At 45.0% G+C, this 18,821-nt stretch overlaps 1 protein-coding gene across 1 annotated transcript in view; it reads left to right on the top strand.

The window, feature by feature from the left end:
• atp1a2a (ATPase Na+/K+ transporting subunit alpha 2a) overlaps positions 1-18,501 on the top strand; it is a gene marked incomplete at both ends in the record, with an annotated part of 118,193 nt that extends 99,692 nt beyond the window's left edge. The window contains 5 exons of the mRNA XM_080725670.1: positions 2,807-2,952; positions 6,855-6,985; positions 7,990-8,091; positions 10,808-10,899; positions 18,473-18,501. Of these exons, the coding sequence (XP_080581796.1) occupies positions 2,807-2,952; positions 6,855-6,985; positions 7,990-8,091; positions 10,808-10,899; positions 18,473-18,501 (500 nt within the window). The remainder of the gene's footprint in view (positions 1-2,806; positions 2,953-6,854; positions 6,986-7,989; positions 8,092-10,807; positions 10,900-18,472) is intronic.
• Positions 18,502-18,821: the final 320 nt, after the last annotated feature.

The following is an 18,821-nucleotide window of genomic DNA, read 5'->3' as shown; positions in this document are numbered from 1 at the left end:
ATCAATGGGGGCAAATTTACTCTAATCAAAGTTTTGTCTTAGGAATGCGACAAAAAACTAAAAATATTATTGAACTCTACTCTCCATGGCATGAGTAATCAATAGAAAAAAAGTCAATTTGGGGGTGAACTACTCCTTTAAGGTAGCTCTCCTCTAAACAGACTACTACAGGTTAATGCAGACAGGCAGTCGAATGACGTCAGGAGATCAGTAGGTTGGAAGGTGTGTAAAAGAGTTGCTGCAATTCACCTGAGAGCCGACACAGACACAGATGGCTATACTATGGTGCTGAAAAATAACATATGGCTTTGAGTCTTTCTCAACAACAAGCCTGCTGCTTTCAACTAGGAATGGGACGATAATCATTATTATCATTTATCGTGATAAAAAAAATACTCACAATAATCATCGTGGAGATTTAAATTTATCGTGAAATTGTCTACCGTCATGCACTGGGATCAATTCACCTTTTATTTGCCGAGCTGCATATCCGGTGCCATTTAAACCCTCTAGAATTGGTAAAACGGACCTGGAAATAATGTAGTTGATACAGTCTTTTTTCACTCTCTACTAAATCTTTTTGCCAAAAAATAGCCGATCTACAAGCCCACAACGTGTCGCAATGCGTTGTGAGCTTGTAGATCTGCTAATATCCGCCCCAGGATAATGGATGTTGGGGAAATGTTTAATTTGCGATAATCTCCTAAATCGCAATTTATTGGGTCACAATAATGGTGAAAATGTTCACATCGTCCCATCCGTACTTTCAATACTTCCCTACAACCTGTAACCCGACATGACAGTGTAGGCACCCACAGCCCATTCAACGGCAGATTTTTGGCAACAGATGCTTTCCAACACTTAATCGTTGCTGTGGAGAGCTACCACTGCTGTGGAAGTGTTCTTGACACTGAACCCCTATCACTGCTCCTGATGAGCAGTTTGGTGCCTTGCATGTTTTTTTATCCCTCTGCCATACAGTATGTCTGTGAATGTAATGCACACTGTGAAGCGCTTTGGATAAAGGCCATATATATGACAGCTTGTCAGTGGAAAAAAAATCAAACCTTGGTTCGAAGTGGAGCCGTGAAATTGAGCACTTCCAGATCTATGTTTTTGATTCTATGTGTTCCCCCCTGTGTGTGTGTGTGCGTGTGTGTGCCTGGCCTGAAAACAGCGCCCCTCCCTTAACATGTGTGGTCATAAAAGGTACTGTTCGAACTCAACGGGACAGTTCTCACTGGTGAGACAGGACACACATTGCCACTCAGAGGGAGACCATGGGCTCCGCCCACGGCTCCAAAAACACACACACACACACCACCCCACTCTCCTCCTGTAGACACATTTAGGTCTTCACTATGCTACTCAATGAGGGTTGCCGGGTTCACATGTATATTATCATGTTCTTTAATATCTGCGTAGCTTCATCCTCTGCCCTATGAGGGGCCCATACAGCATATCTATAATATCCATGTAATAACTGTATATATATTTTTTAATAATATGCCCAATAAGTCAAGTCTGTCACGCTCGCGCAGATTTGTTCTGGAGCATCACGGGAGCAGAGCCGCACAAACTGACGTACAATGCATAATAATATCTTTGCAATAATGACTTTCATCTGGATGAGAGCGTCCTGACTGAAATAAAACCAGGCAGGCGTGCAGTCAGTAGCGGCTTGAGCCCCGCGTGGCGCGGCAGAGTGAGACGGAAGCCGAGCGAGGGGTGGAGGGGTGTTATGGTGGCTGCGCTGTCCACTCTGACTCGCAATAAGTGGGAATCATCCATCCATCCATCCATCTTCAACCGCTTATCTGGAATCGGGTCGCGGTGGTAGCAGTTCCAACGGAGACTTCCAGAGTTCCCTATCCTGAGCAACTTCCTCCACTCCTTACGGGAGTATACCAAGGCGTTCCCAGGCCAGTTTGGAGATATAATCCTTCCATCTGGTCTTTGGTCTGCCACAGGGTCTCCTCCCAGTGGGACATGCATCGAGGACCTTCCTAGGAAGGTACTCGGGAGGCATCCGTACTAGATGCCCGAACCACCTAAGCTGACTCCTTTCCAAGTGAAGGAACAGCGGTTCTACTCCAAGTCTCTCTCGGGTGATTGAACTTCTCACCCTATCTCTAAGGGAGATACCAGCCACCCTTCTGAGAAAACCCATTTCGGCTGCTTGTACCCAAGACCTTATACTTTTGGTCATGACCCACACTTCATGACCATAGGTGAGAGTAGGAACCAAGATTGCTCGGTAGACAGAGAGCTTGTCAACAGTGCGATTTATCGACTGCAAAACTGCTCCTGCTGCTCCGATTAATTTTGAAATTGAAATCACTACTTGACAATAGGGTTAGTTTTGACATGGTCCGCATCTAGAAATCCTCGGATTCTGTGGATCCTCACAGGAAAACAGGTCAGATATATCAAAATGGGCATTATAAAATATATACAGTATCGTCGCTGTCGGGCAGAAACCTCTTATCTGCATGTTTACATTTTCTTCTTAAATTAACGCCCTACTTGATCATACTACAGCGTCACACGACAAAAGCATCAAAACTTCAAAAATAACAGATCTGCGAGCTCTAAGCGCGGCGCACAACGCAGCGTGAATCAACACGTTTTGAGTTTGCACAGTATATCTGCTACTTTTGCTGTTTTTGAATTTGAGTCCTGAAAAGTAACATGAGCTTTGGACATACGAGGTTCCCGCCTGACAGAGACGATATGACAGATCATTATTACATCAGTCCTATACTGTTCATCCAGTCTTCTCAGTGTCTCTTTGCTTTCTCTGCAGGCATGTTTCAGGCCCTGAGTGGATTCTTCACCTACTTTGTGATCATGGCAGAGAACGGTTTCCGGCCCAGCTTCCTGCCCGGAATCCGCCTCCAGTGGGACGACCGCAATCTCAACGACCTGGAAGACAGCTATGGACAGCAATGGGTACGGATGGGAAGGAACGGAGAGAGAGGGAGTGTTTGCAATAAGAAACCCTAAAGAGACTCACACATGCCAATGTCTAATAGGATGGCTGCTGGATCAAACAAATACCCTGTAGAGATGGACAGAATGTTTCTGCATGCCAAATAGCTCCCGTTTAAAGGATTTTTTGATGTTTGCGAACTCCAGGCTCTTCCTCAGACTTCACAGGTGGTTGCATACAAAATAGGAAGAAAAAAGCTCTTTGATATGTCTTCATACTTTATTAACCACTTAAACCTACTATACTTAGTAAAACTAATACTTCGTTGACTGGGGTTGGCTCTGTACTCTCACGCGATGCGTTGTGAGCTTGTAGATCGGCTATTTTCAAATAGCCTAGGTATTAAATGGGGCTGAAGTGGATTAATGTATGTTTTATAATATATTCATTTATATCTGCAAAGTAACTGTAACGTTTTCAAATAAATGTAGTGGAATAAAAGTACAACATTTGGATCTGAGATGTAGTGGAGTAGAAGTACCGGTAAAAGTTTTGGAAATTGGAAAATTGTACTTAAGTGCAGTACTTAAGTACATCTACGTACATACAGTAGTTACTTTCCACCACAGTACTGTAATGTACAGTAAGTGCATTGTGGTGGCCTAAAGGTTAGAGGAGAGCGCTGGTGTTCTTCCTGTCAGCCCTGGCAGATCCAGCAGGAGAAACCTTACGGTTGCCTCGCTCCATCCGCCATGCATGCAAGGCTGACAGGAAACAAATTCGAGCGAATCAAAGCAAAGTGAATCAGCAACAACCCTCCACTCATCTCTCAATAACCGCCATCGACGTGCCCTTGAGCGCACCGCCGGCTCGCTGAACCCACCCAAAGATGGAGTGGTCGATCGATGCGTCGGCCTAGCCCTGTACGAGGTTTGAGCGCGGGTTGAGGCCGTCCATTCACGTACGTTTCACTGTCTTTTGGGGTAAATTAAAGGAACGCTTCACCGCCCCCACAATGAGGCCTTGAATTCGTGGGGAATGTTTTTTCTTTTTTTTTTTTTGCATTCTCCTCCTTCACGGTGGCTGAATAATCCAAAAGACGAGGAGAATGCTTGATGAATTGTGGAAAATATAGTGGTCCAGGACAGGTTTAAACAACAGCAAAGCATATCGTCACTGTCGGAGAGAAACCTCCTATCAAGTTTTCAAATGTGTGAGTTTCAAAAGTAGAAAACAGCAGATCTACAAGCACACAACGCCTCGCGGTGCGAGGCGGTGTGTGCAGATCGGCTGTTTTCTCTAGTTTAAATCATTTTTAAAATGATAAATACAAAACGAATGGCTTTGGACATACAACATTTCCACCCTCCAGCAAGCACTGCTGCTTAGCAGCAGATGTCTCTCCGACAACGACAATATCTATCTATAAATGCGAGAAGTCTCTGCGTGCGTGTCTGCGTGTGTGTCTGTCTGTAATCCGCGTATCTCGAGAACCGTTCGTCCCACCGGCTTCAGATTCGGCACGCACGCTCCCCGCCGCGGCACGGAGTGCAGTGCCGGGCCTCGACCCGACCCGACGCGCGGTTTTCCCTAACCGCCGCGAAACGTTCGGAATCTCCTTATGCGGAAATCGGCGCAAAATCGGCGCAAGCGCTGAGTCATTGTGACATCACTGCAGTGCCGGGCGCAAGCGCTGAGTCATTGTGACATCACTGCAGTGCCGGGCCTTGCCTCGACCCGACAGATATCTCCGTATATGGGCATATATAGACAGATATCTCCGTATATAGGCATAAAAGGGACACAGACTGATACAGAGATCTCCATATATGGGCATATGGGCAGATACAGGGGCCTAGCCTCGAACCGACAGATATCTCCGTATATGGGCATAAAAGGGACACAGACAGATATATGGGCATAAAAGGGACACAGACTGAGATCTCCATATATGGGCAGATACAGAGATCTCCATATATGGGCAATACAGGGGCCTTGCCTCGACCCGACAGATATCTCCGTATATGGGCATAAAAGGGACACAGACAGATATATGGGCATAAAAGGGACACAGATTGAGATCTCCATATATGGGCATATGGGCAGAATAAAAGGGACACAGACTGATACAGAGATCTCCATATATGGGCATATGGGCAGATACAGAGATCTCCATATATGGGCATATGGGCATAAAATGGATGCAGATATATGGGCATAAAAGGGACACAGACAGAGATCTCCATATATGGGCAGATACAGAGATCTCCATATATGACTGATACAGAGATCTCCATATATGGGCATATGGGCAGATACAGAGATCTCCATATATGGGCATATGGGCATAAAATGGACGCAGATATATGGGCATAAAAGGGACACAGACAGAGATCTCCATATATGGGCATATGGGCAGATACAGAGATCTCCATATATGGGCATATGGGCATAAAAGATGGACACAGATAGAGTATATGCACGCTCCCCACCGCGGCATATATGAGCATAAATAGACACAGGCAAACAGATGGTCAAAACGGGTCCTATGACAACAGGTATTATGGGATGAGCATAAATGGACACAGGCAAACAGATGGTCAATACAGGTCCTACAGAGATCTCCATATATGGGCATAAAATGGACGCAGACAGACAGATAACTCCATATATGGGCATAAATGGACACAGGCAAACAGATGGTCAAAACGGGTCCTACAGAGATCTCCATATATGGACATAAAATGGACGTAGACAGATAGATATCAACCATATATGGGCATAAATGATAAATGGACACACGCAAACAGATGGTCAAAACAGATCCTATGACAACAGGTATAATGGGGTTTGCATTAAAGGGCGGGGCATTCATCCCCTATTTATATTGTTCCCGAGTTGGCCAGGGCGCCGACTAGACGCTCGGCCGCCCGAAGGGCGGCCGAGCTTCTAGTATGAGAAATTGGGTCTATAGACACGTTCTCCTTGATTGTGCGTAACAATTTATCCTGGAAATGTTTTAAAAAGTAAAGTTTGAGACGAGAGAAAAATGCTTTGCTTCGGAAGAAATGAGGATATGGGGTGGATGCATTACACTCTGAGAGCTGTGCTGGAGTTTAGGAACTGGGACTGGACAATAGACCATAACAGGTCTGTAACTCTGAGAGTGTACAAATGGAACCTAAAGGGCGAAGTCACGCCAATTCTTGGCCATCTGGCTAGTGATGTATATGGGACCAGTTACTCATATATGGAGACCCCTGCATGATAGTCAACAATGTTATGTCAAAACATGCCCATATATGGGCATTACCAAATATGGGCATTCCCAGATATGTCCTTAATATTGATAACATAATATCCTTAATAATGTCCATAATATTGATAATATATAGGAAACTCCATATATGGGCATAAAACATATGTTAATTAGTAAAGCCAAGCAGGACCTTGGTGAGTTAGGGCCTGGGTTTGATGCCTGGGGATCACCATATATGGGCATAAGGGGGTACCCTAACAGGGCATCATCTGGGAAAGCCCATACTGTATATGGACATTTTATTTATTTTATTCTATTTTAATATATATATATGGACTTAATATTAACATTTTCGGCATGGGATTGATCACACCAGAAATCTCCATATATGGACATAAAAGAGATTTTGTTTCTGGAAATGACCATATATGGACTTTCTATTTTATTTTATCCTTTATTAATAATAATATGTATCCATATACATACATACTCTATACATCTACATCCACTGTGTGTGTGTGTGTGTGTGTGTGTGTGTGTGTGTGTGTGTGTGTGTGTGTGTGTGTGTGTGTGTGTGTGTGTGTGTGTGTGTGTGTGTGTGTGTGCGTGCGTGCGTGCGTGCGTGCGTGCGTGCGTGCGTGCGTGCGTGCGTGTGTCCGGCAGACCTATGAGCAGAGGAAGATCATCGAGTTCACCTGTCACACCTCCTTCTTCGTCAGCATCGTCATCGTGCAGTGGGCCGACCTGGTCATCTGCAAGACCCGGAGGAACTCCGTCTTCCAGCAGGGCATGAAGTGAGAGACACACCGGGGTGGAGAGAGAGAGAATTAGAAAACATAACATAAGCAGCTAAGATGCTGGAAGGAGAGAGGGAGAGAGGAAGAGGAGGGAGGAACATCAGTGGGGTTTGAGGGCAAGAAAGCCTGATTGATAGTTGGTTGTGCGTTGTGTCGCGCACCGAAAGTAGCCGATCAACAAGCTCACAATTTATCCCAGAGCGACGCGGTGTGAGCCTGTAGATCGGCTGTTTTCGGTAAATAATAAGTAAAAATAAGGCTATGAGAAGAGGTGTGGAATAAGGCAGTGGTTCTCAACCTGTGTGTCGGACCCCCAGGGGGGTCCCCAAATGATTTTGGGGGGTCCCCCCAGATGATTAACTTAATGTGCAACCTTGTTTTCCCACTCAACCGTAAACAAACCAACATAAAGTTTAAGTGTATCCACCTCTTTCCGCGGGAATTTACTGGGAGAATGTTTTGCACCACACTTCCGGTTAACAGCAGACATACAAGCTCACGTCGCGTCGCAGATGCAACGTTGTGAGCTTGTAGATCACACTCGGCTGCGGCGCCGGAAGCTCCGTGCAACTTCTGCGCAATGCACGATGGGATGTTGGAAAGTTGTGGATAGAGGGTATCTGAACATTTCTAAAGTGACAATTTGAGGACTTTTTAATACCTCTAAAATGACAAATTAAACATTGGTCAAATTGTCAAATTGTGAAAATAGCCAATCTACATGCTCACAACGCCTCGCAACGTGAGGCGTTGTGAGCATGTAGATCGGCTATTCTCACAATAGAACCGTGTTATACAAAACGTAATGCCTCAACTCTTAGTGCTCATCAGGGTGGGGGGTCCCCAGTTAAAATATGATTATTTTTGGGGGTCGCGGCCTGAAAAGGTTGAGAACCACTGGAATGAGGAACACGTTGCACTGCCACCAAGTCGTCCGACCGTGACGTCGTCTTGTCTTTGCCCCCAAACCTGGTCTTATCTTGTCTCTTTTTGTGCTCCAGGAATCGGATCCTGATCTTTGGCATCTTCGCTGAGACCTCCTTGGCTGCCTTCCTGTCCTACTGCCCTGGCATGGACGTGGCCCTGCGCATGTACCCCCTCAAGTACGGCACACCACACACCCCCCCACCAGCTCCACCCGACCAAAAAATAGCCTCTTAAAGATCAACTTAAAGATAGCCTATTAAAGCCGTCACTCTACACTGGCAATGAAGTCTGCTCGCATCTCTCAGACATGCCATCATTCTCCTCAGTATTATAAAAAGCGGCCGTGCTGGCATTAACTATCTCCGATATATCTTATCTCTGCTTCACAAGCTCCCTGTGCTCCGCCTGCCACTCTAGGAACTGTTTGGTTTTAGACTCTTCACTCGTTTGCCTTGTGTCTTTCCCTCTTTCTTTCTGTACCGTGCATCCTATCATTCCCATCTATTTAATTTCGTTGACTAAGGCTTCCTACAAACAGTAAAGTCACCTGCCCTCTCCTTGTCCTTTGAGAATGAGCGGGGGAGGGTGTCGTCCAATTCATTCTCTATGGAAGTCACATGGTTTCATGCCTCTTCCAAGCCTCTTCCAAGACTCTTGGCTTGATTCAAGCCAAGAGTCGTGGAAGAGACATGAAACCATGCGACTTCCATAGAGAATGAATTGGATGACACCTCCCCCCAAAGGACAAGGACAAGTATATCACTCTCTAGTGTGAATGCAGCCTAAAACGAAATGAAAACTAAAAATTGTAAAACTGTGGCGAAAAAAAACAAACTAAAAAAATTGCTATAATGACTGAAACTAAGACTAAATATATTTACATTTTCGTCAACAAATATAAACTAGACTAAAATGTTAGGGAGGGATAGTGGAGAAGAGATTCAGTAGAAGTAATAGACAGTAATAGACACAGTCATTTTATGTTTGTTTGCACCTGGGTGTTGTGCTCTGAAAATATCAGATCTACAAGCTCGCTAACGGTCTCGTTGTGACGCGTTGTGAGCTTGTAGATCAGCTATTTTCAGCATGTATATGCATGTAAAATGTAATCATGTAAAATCTGCCATTACGACACCACCAAGGCCCGCCAAAATATATTTTCTTTGTCGACAAAATCAACTGTAGATTTAGTCCACTAAAATCTTATTTAGTTGTCTAAAACTAGACTAAAACCTTTTTTTTTCAGATTATTAAAATATGACAAACTAAATGTAATTTTATTCAAAATACTAGACTAAACTAAATCAACGTTTGCTGTCAAAATGAACACTGATTTACAGTACAGTACAGTACAATACAGTACAGTATACAGCAGGGGTTTTCAAAGTGGGTGACGGGGCACCCTGGGGTGCCGCGACGGCAGTCCAGGGGTGCCACGAGATAATTTGATAATATTTGGAATTTATTTGGACACTTGAAAAAACATTTAGCATCATTTTAAACGTACAAAGTTATTTTCCGTCAGTTCTAACCAAAATGGCTGTTATCTCAACGTTTTCCTCGCAACATAATCGCTAAAATATCGTCACTGTCGGGCAGAAACCTCGTATCTCCAAGTTTCAAATGTGTATGTCTTTTGGTAAAGCAAAGCCCTGCTTCATCATACAAGACCGTCGCACAAAACTAGTGAAAACAGCAGATCTACAAGCAAAATCTGCTTGTAGATCAGATGTTTTCACTAGTTTAGTGCATTTTATAGATGATAAATACAAAACGAACGGTTTTGGACATACAAGGTTTTCACCCGCCACCGACGATATGCTATAAATAAATATAAGGACGGTGCTGGGAGTGAAAATGATAATGTAGGGGTGCCTCGGATTAAAAAAATATTTATGGGGTGCCCTGAGACAAAAAGGTTTGGGAACCCCTGGTATACAGCACATTACCAGCTCCAGCACCTCCTTTCACTCCCATCTCTATTAGGTCTTCTTCTCCTCTTTCCCCGCTGTTCCCTCCTTGTAAACGAAGCCTGCCAGCCTCTCAAAGACTGCATTGTTACCCCCCCCCCCCCCCATATTCAAAAACAGCTGCGGGGGGATTAGTGCAGAGAACGGGTTCTGACATCTGCAATGGATTTAACTGTTTTGACATTATCTGTGAGTGACTCGCTGCTTATCTATCTGCCCTCCATCCCCAATACGCTTGTCTCTCTCTCTCTCTCTCTCTCTCTCTCTCAGGCACGTGCACACATAGACAGAAAGGGGGCTTGAGCCCCTGCCCTTTTATCTGTCTGTAAAAAGTGCCCTCTCCAGACCATGAATGCAGCATTTGCTATTGTGAAAGAAATGTTATGCCCTCTTTCCATGCCATATACCTGAAGGCAGCATTGAAGAAAATTGCCTTGTCCCTCTCCTGAACTTGAATGCAGCATCTTATGTTGAAAGAATTGCCCTTTCTGTGTAGAAATCCATGCTGTTATGCCACATCTCCTTCAATATTTTCACCAAAAGGCCCTTTTAGAAATTTTAGCCCCTGCCTCTCTGACATTCTCTGCACGTCCCTGCGCGCTCTCTCTCTCTCTCTCCTCTCTCTCTCTCTCTCTCTCTCTCTCTCTCTCTCTCTCTCTCTCAATTCAATTCAATTCAAAGGGCTTTAATGGCATGAAAACATACGTTTACTGTACATTGCCAAAGCAGAAAAGTATACAATACAATACGATACAATACAATCGGAACAAAATATGTACAAGTGAAAAGAGTGTAGCAGGTTTCATGCAGGCAGAGCAGGGATATATACAATGGTTTTTAAGGTGGTTGGGTTCCATTTGATATCCTTCTCCTATCACAGCAGCTCACGAATCTTGCTGCTATGTTTGTCTCTCTCTCATAGGATCGGCTGGTGGCTCTGTGCCTTGCCATACAGCATCCTGATCTTCATCTACGACGAGATCCGTAAATGGATCCTGAGGAGGGACCCTGGAGGTGGGTTATAACGCTGACAGAGATTGTCCCCAGAACGAAAAGGGAGCACGACCTTCATTATCCGCTCAACTGCCTATGACAAAAAAAAAACGTTAGCACCTTTCACACCAAGTCGGAAACCGTTCTTGAAAAACCACAATAACAAACAAAAAGGAAAAACATGGGGGGCAACGACACACCTAACCTGCTGGATGTCATGTTGGTCTCCCAGAAGAGAGCCAAAACAAAGATGACAGATAACACAAAGGTTATGCCGGCAGTGATGTTATGCTTTTGAAACTGATATTATCCTAGATAAAGTACTATGTTCTATCCGTCTGTCTTTCAATGTTATATGAGATACTTAAAGTGTGGTTCCTGTGGAAATAAGCCTCGGCTTTCTAGGATCTCCTTTTAGTTGACCTTGTACCAGTGATTTGAAACTGTACTTTTTTCTATTGCAAACTTCTAATTAATTCTTCAATCAATCAATCAGTGACGAGACGTGACTGGTAATGCGGCGCCACACAGACGGTGGTGAGAAATAGCAGATCTACAAGCTTGCAGCGCGGCACTCGGTGCCGCGCTGTGAGCTTGTAGATCTGCTATTTTTCAATAGCTAAAGTATAAAATAATTAAGGCCCCTCCACCTTGGGCCCTAGTAACTCAGTCCCACTCCCCCCCCCCCCCCTTGTGACGCCCCTGGTGACGAGACATGACTGGTAATGCGACGCCACACAGAGACTGTGTGGTCAGCATTTTTTGGGGGGGAACCTTTTATTTGTGCCCTACTATATTAATATATCCCATCATTTAATAAATATATAAAAGTCTCCATGTTCTCAGGAATTTCATGGAATAGAAAGTACATGGATAAGAGAGAAAAAACGTAAGAAAGAAGAACAACCCTGATATTAGTAGAGTCTAAACCTGAGGTTCTGTGACCATCCTCTCGGAAGGATGGTTTGATGATTGATTTGACCTCTATGGACCCTTTATAAAAGATTTAGCCCCCAGGTCCCTCGCAAAAATCCCAGCATTTTTTTCTAGAGGGCCACATTCAAAATGGCGCCCGGCGCCATCTCTAAAAAGTCAACCATGAGGATTCCAAATCTGAGACCATTTTAATCATAAGACCTCATTTTGGCCCAGAAATCCAAGATGGCCACCCCATCCAGTAGCATGAAAACATAACTTTTGAATAGGAACGTAATTTATTGGGGATTGTAATTTGTACAGACTCAAAACACATATCAATCTGAATCAGAGCGTTCTGTGTCACTGGTTTCTGAATCACCAGATTCAGATGACTCCACCCTCCTCTGTGCATCATCCTCCTCCTCCTCATCCACCTCACTCTCAGCATCCTCGTCCTCTTCAAATGGCCCGGGTGTAGGTAGGTGTGTTGGGAGAGCAGGCCGTGTGTGGCGGACAGGACGACAGCGGCCACCCACCAACTCCCAACCATGTCCGAGTGGTGAGGGGTGGTGCTTCAGTGTGGGGTTGTGCAATAGATGGGGTTATTCTTTAACATGGGAGTGGATGGGGTTACTCTTTAACATGGGAGTGGATGGGGTTACTCTTTAACATGGGAGTGGATGGGGTTACTCTTTAATAACATGGGAGTGGATGGGGTTACTCTTTAACATGGGAGTGAATGGGGTTACTCTTTAACATGGGAGTGGATGGGGTTACTCTCTAACATGGGAGTGGATGGGGTTACTCTCTAACATGGGAGTGGATGGGGTTACTCTTTAACATGGGAGTGGATGGGGTTACTCTTTAACATGGGAGTGGATGGGGTTACTCTTTAACATGGGAGTGGATGGGGTTACTCTTTAACATGGGAGTGGATGGGGTTACTCTTTAACATGGCAGTGGATGGGGTTACTCTTTAACATGGCAGTTGTTGGGGTTACTCTTTAACATGGGAGTGGGCTGTATGCCATAAAAATCTAAATTTAAACAAAACGTTTTCCAGGTCAAGGACCCCTTAGCTGAGGGAGTGATGAAACTGGGACCCCCCACTATATATTGTATACAATTTGTGTTGCAGATTAAACCTTTTCATATAGCTTCATAGTCATTTATTTGACAGCACTGTGATCAGTGTATTTACCAGACATTTAAAACTCTCAGTTCTTCCCCTCTGGGGTTAACCTGACTTTCGTCAGATGGTGGCAGTAGTGCGTAGGCTACCGCTCTACTTTACAGCAACTTGCAATGGGCAACTTGCAAACAGCAACTTGCAATGGGCCTGGTGTACAAGATACACTACACCACTATGATACCCAAGTACCTGTCAAAATACTTTATAAACATTAAGGATGTCCATAATTACAACACCAGAGGCAGCGCCACAGATCACTTCCAACCCAGAGTCAAAACCAACAAAGGGTCAAACTCGTTTTTCTGCTATACCACCAAAATGTGGAAAGCCTTACCGAAGGCCATAAAGGAGTGTGGATCACTAGCATCCTTTAAAATTGCCCTGAAAAACCACTTACAGGCAGCAGCCGTTCGCAACTGGTAAAAAAATTAACCTAGCCCAACCCTACCCTCCCCTGCCCCTTCTTTGTATATACTGTTTGTTTAGACTTACTGTTTTCTTTTTTGTTTTTCTTTACATATCTACTGCATAGTACTGTGTTCTATTTGTCTGTCATTCAATGTTATATGAGATACTTCAATGGTTTCCAGTGGAAATAAGCTTAGTCTTTTCATGGATCTCCTTTTAGTAGACCTTGTACCAGTGAACTGTACCGTCATGAAACTGTACCTTTTCCTATGCAAACTTCTAATAAAGTCTTCAATCAATCAAACCATCTGAGCTCTCTCGGTGGGAGTTGATAACGCTCGTAAAGCCCCGGGCCGGACCAATCGGCGGCAGCTACGGGCGGGCTCTGAGCGGCTCTGAGCCAATAGAGTCTGATTACAGACCACGTGGATGCAGACAGGCCAATATGAGTGGTTGGCACTCCCAGACTGTGATAGAGAGACGGCCACATCCAATCACCTGCTAAAGAAGTTCAAAAAATGGCCCGCCCCTTACATCGAGTCTGCCCGAGAGAGCCCAGATGTAAGGCAGAGCGTTACGCACTGCTGCAACTATCTGGCGCAGTCAGGTTACTCTGGGGTCATTCAAGGGAAGAATAAAGAATAACCCCATCCACTCCCATGTTAAAGAGTAACCCCATCCACTCCCATGTTAAAGAGTAACCCCATCCACTCCCATGTTAGAGAGTAACCCCATCCACTCCCATGTTAAAGAGTAACCCCATCCACTCCCATGTTAAAGAGTAACCCCATCCACTCCCATGTTAGAGAGTAACCCCATCCACTCCCATGTTAGAGAGTAACCCCATCCACTCCCATGTTAAAGAGTAACCCCATCCACTCCCATGTTAAAGAGTAACCCCATCCACTCCCATGTTAGAGAGTAACCCCATCCACTCCCATGTTAAAGAGTAACCCCATCCACTCCCATGTTAAAGAGTAACCCCATCCACTCCCATGTTAAAGAATAACCCCATCCACTCCCATGTTAAAGAATAACCCCATCTATTGCGCAACCCCACCCTGAAGCACCACCCCTCGCCACTCGGACATGGTTGGGAGTTGGTGGGTGGCTGCTGTCGTCCTGTCCGCCACACACGGCCTGCTCTCCCAACACACCTACCTACACCCGGGCCATTTGAAGAGGACGAGGATGCTGAGAGTGAGGTGGATGAGGAGGAGGAGGATGATGCACAGAGGAGGGTGGAGTCATCTGAATCTGGTGATTCAGAAACCAGTGACACAGAATGCTCTGATTCAGATTGATATGTGTTTTGAGTCTGTACAAATTACAATCCCCAATAAATTACGTTCCTATTCAAAAGTTATGTTTTCATGCTACTGGATGGTGGCCATCTTGGATTTCTGGGCCAAAATGAGGTCTTATGATTAAAATGGTCTCAGATTTGGAATCCTCGTGGTTGACTTGTATGAAAAAGTGTCTTCAAACATGATTCTAGGTTATCTCTATCAAAAGTAACTTTTTAGAGATGGCGCCGGGCGCCATTTTGAATGTGGCCCTCTAGAAAAAAATGCTGGGATTTTTGCGAGGGACCTGGGGGCTAAATCTTTTATAAAGGGTCCATAGAGGTCAAATCAATCATCAAACCATCCTTCCGAGAGGATGGTCACAGAACCTCAGGTTTAGACTCTACTATATTACTGAAGAAAACAAACAAACAAACAATAATATCATAATTAAGCTAATAAACTCATAAAGCTAATATCCATGTTGACCATATCCATAAAAATGTCCATTTCCAGCTGTATTTTAGCTGGTGACCTTTTGGATAATGAACACCTCCCTCAGCTTGTGTTGCCATTGTTTTATGATGGTGGGTTGTGGCTGCATCCGTAGGGTCAGCATTTTAATAGGCGAGGTTAGCTCTCCTAGCAAACATGGTAAAACTTTCAACATGACGTGATTTGTGAGTCCGACCTCCCCCGCTATGGCCAAGTCGTGTAATCATACTGTATTTCCGCAAGCTGAGGAACATTGTGGAAATGAAGTGTGTGTGTGTGTGCGCGCACACACGTGTGCGTGTGTGTGCGTGTGTGTTTTGTAAGCCTTTGAAAACCTTGAAAAGGTCAGCCGTGCTTTTATTCCATCGTTCTTAGAATACTATACAGTAAATCTCTGTACCCTGGGCTCAGTTAAAAAGCTATCTCCAGCTGTTGCTGAAATGCAGCAACCAGACTGCAGCTCTAAAGAGACACAATCATATCCCAGCCGTTCTGGCTTCCCCACGCTGACTGGTTGCCTTCATGCAGGGCCAGGCTCCTAGTTACGTTTGAGATAATGTTAGTCCCTTATGAGCCCGAGTGCAGCCTCAGATCCTCGGAGAGGGCTCTCTGGATTGTTTTGAAATGTTACCGGAGGTGATGGGGCCTCTGCAGCCCACTGAGCCCACGCAGCCACCCGGGCTTTGGAACGCCCTCCCTCCCTGGGGGTTTCACACCAGCACAGTCAGGGACATCGTTTTTAAACTCCTTCTAAAAACATATTTGTTTTGTTTTCACAGTGTTTATTTTAGCTCCTTCTTTGCTATTCTTATCTGATTCATTATGTTTTTTTATCTTTCATAATTCCTGCTGTAATTACCGTATATCTACTAGGCGGAGGGCATGGAGGGGGAGCTCCTGTCTGTCAGTTTGTTTGTCTGTCCAGGTTGTTTGTCTGGGGGTTTATGAACAGCGTCACTTTTCTCCCCCACACCTGTTTAACCCTAGAACACTAACACTATATGGGCCTTTTCCACTGGCAAAGAACCAGTTCTGGTTCTTTCTCCCACCTATGGGATGAACCAGAGGTGAGCTTTTCCACCGAGAACCGGAGTCGGTTCCGAACTGTAAAAGTTGGTTCCGAACGGGAACCACAAAATCATTGGTTCCTCTGGTTCAATCATGGTTCAATCTGGTGGAAACGCAAGACGGTTCGCAAGAACGAACCAAGGTTCCAAGAAAGTTGAACCGGCACTGGTTCTGGAACCGGTTCTTTGCCGGTGGAAAAGGCCCCTAAGAGTTAGACGAAGGCCCGAAACTTTTTCCAAAATATGGAGTAATACATGGTAGATATACGTAGTGTAGCTTGTAGATTCTCTATTTCTGCTATTCGTCATACAACCAAGTAGGCTATGGCTTCAGTGGTTAAACTTCTAAAACCCTTGCTAGCAACCTCTAGAAGTTGTACGTCTCCTTGCACCCCCACCAATCCAAAGTGCTTTGACCTCCTGTCTGACTTGACAGACTTCCTTGCAATAATTAGATTCCTGCACTCTCGCTTGTGGGGCTAAAGCTGTTGAAAAGAAAATGAAAAAAAAAAAAAAAAAAAAAAAGGAAGCTCATTTAGACCACGGATGGCTAAATGGTTCCAATTTCCCACATCCAAACCTGCACGATGTACCTTTATCTAAACTGGGACTGAACCCGGCCAGAAGCTCCTCTCTCCTGTGTTTCGATTCACCATCTCCCTTCGAGCTTTTCCTGCTGCCTCTGCATGTAGAGACAGATTGATATAGTGCATAATGGACAGCTAGCTGTGTGAACAGTCGCTGGGACTAACGTGGTTTACACATCAATTCTCATTTAGAGCGTCTTATATCATGATGAACACGTGCATTATATATCTCCCATCGTCTCCAAAGGGCAGCTGTCAAGCTATTGGCTCTCCCAGTCAATGCAAGTAATCAGCAAAAGAGATTAAAGATGCCAGTTAGTGCGGACGTACGTGGGCTGCTGACCCAATTGTGCATTCATTGACATCCTTCAAAGTGAAATCCTTCAAAGTGAAATGTTCAGTGTTATTTTGACTGAGGGCAGGGATGTCGCACCACATTCTGGGCCCTGGATTAAAGGATTCACTGCGGGCCCCCCATGAATGTTCTTCATAGGGGGAGGGGTTTAACCCATTTAGACTGGGAATGTACTATTTTGTGCTTTAACTATTGAAAAATAGCAGATATACAAGCTCACAGCGCGTGAGCTTGTATGAGTTACGAATGTTCGCTTAAAGAATACATAAATTCAAAGATTTGCACACATTTTCACGACTTTTTCAAAAATAGCTGATCAGCGCGGCACTCGGTGCCGCACAGCTAGAAGGTCCTGGGTTGTATTCTCGCCGGGGGACGCGCTGTGGGAGCTGGGGGCATGTTTCCTCCTCTGCGTTATCAGCGAAAGGGACTTTCTGTGTGGAGTTTGCATGTTCTCCCTGTGTCTCCTAGGGTAGATACCCTCACAAAAACATGCAGTAGTCCTGGTTTCTATATTACCGCCTCCCCCTGGCCAGCCGGGGCTCCCCATGGGCGTGGCAAAGGGAGAGCAGAAACCAGGACTACAGCTTAGGCAATTGGCACTGGGTGAACAAATGGGTTACAATAAAAAAAAAAATACAATAAAAATAAACACCTATGGCAGGAAGCATTCTTCATGCTCTGTCAGGAAGGAGTGAAATAAAGATGCAGACACAGATTCCACCTGACTGTCTGACTGACTCAAACAAGAGCGCCGGTTCAGACGAGGAGAAGAGGAAATTAAAGGAGGCTGTCAGAGACGTTTTGAGATGAGCCCCGCAGATCTCACTATGTGATAGGGACACACACCACAATGGATCAGACGGATCTCACTATGTGATAGGGACACACACACACACCACAATGGATCAAACTTGAAACAGATCACACATGTGACATTAAGGGACACATCGCCACAATGGCCTCAGAGGGCCCTCGCCTCGCCTCTCCTCGCCACGACGCAGCGCGAGGCGGCTTGACGAGGGCCGAGGCACGCAGACACAAAATGCAATTTATCATGACAGTTAATCATTCCTGTTGTTAATCTGTGTGTCACAGCCGGATGATCAGAGCCGTGCGCCAAGCTCTAAGGGGGATTCATTTGGAAACGTACAGAAACGAAACAAAGCACGAGTTGAATACAAATAGACCCATATGAAGGGAATGTTATGAAAGTGCCTTCTTTGGTCTGTCATTTTGCTCTCTTGACTGAACTGCTCCCTCTCTTCTTTTCTCTTCTCTTCCAGGTTGGGTGGAAAAGGAGACGTATTATTAAAGTTCAAGAAATGTCAGCTTGCATCGTGTCTGTCTGCATGGCGTGTGTGTGCACATACTGTGTGTGTGTGAGTGTGAGTGTGAGTGTGAGAGAGAGAGAGAGAGAGAGAGAGAGAGAGAGAGAGAGAGAGAGAGAGAGAGAGAGAGAGAGAGAGAGAGAGAGAGAGAGAGAGAGAGAGAGTGTGTGTGTGTGTGTGTGCGCGTGTGTGTGTGTGCGCGCGCGTGCTTGTGTTTGTATTTTTTTGTTATGTCTGTATATCCTGTCAATTGTAATATTGCATGGATGAGTTCCCAAATCTGATTATCATAAAAATAATGCTG

Source organism: Nannobrachium achirus, assembly GCF_963921795.1.
Source record: "Nannobrachium achirus genome assembly, chromosome: 5".
Taxonomy (NCBI): Eukaryota; Metazoa; Chordata; class Actinopteri; order Myctophiformes; family Myctophidae; genus Nannobrachium; species Nannobrachium achirus.
The sequence above is the reverse complement of the archived record's forward strand: the minus strand, read 5'-3'. Positions and strand labels throughout refer to the sequence as shown.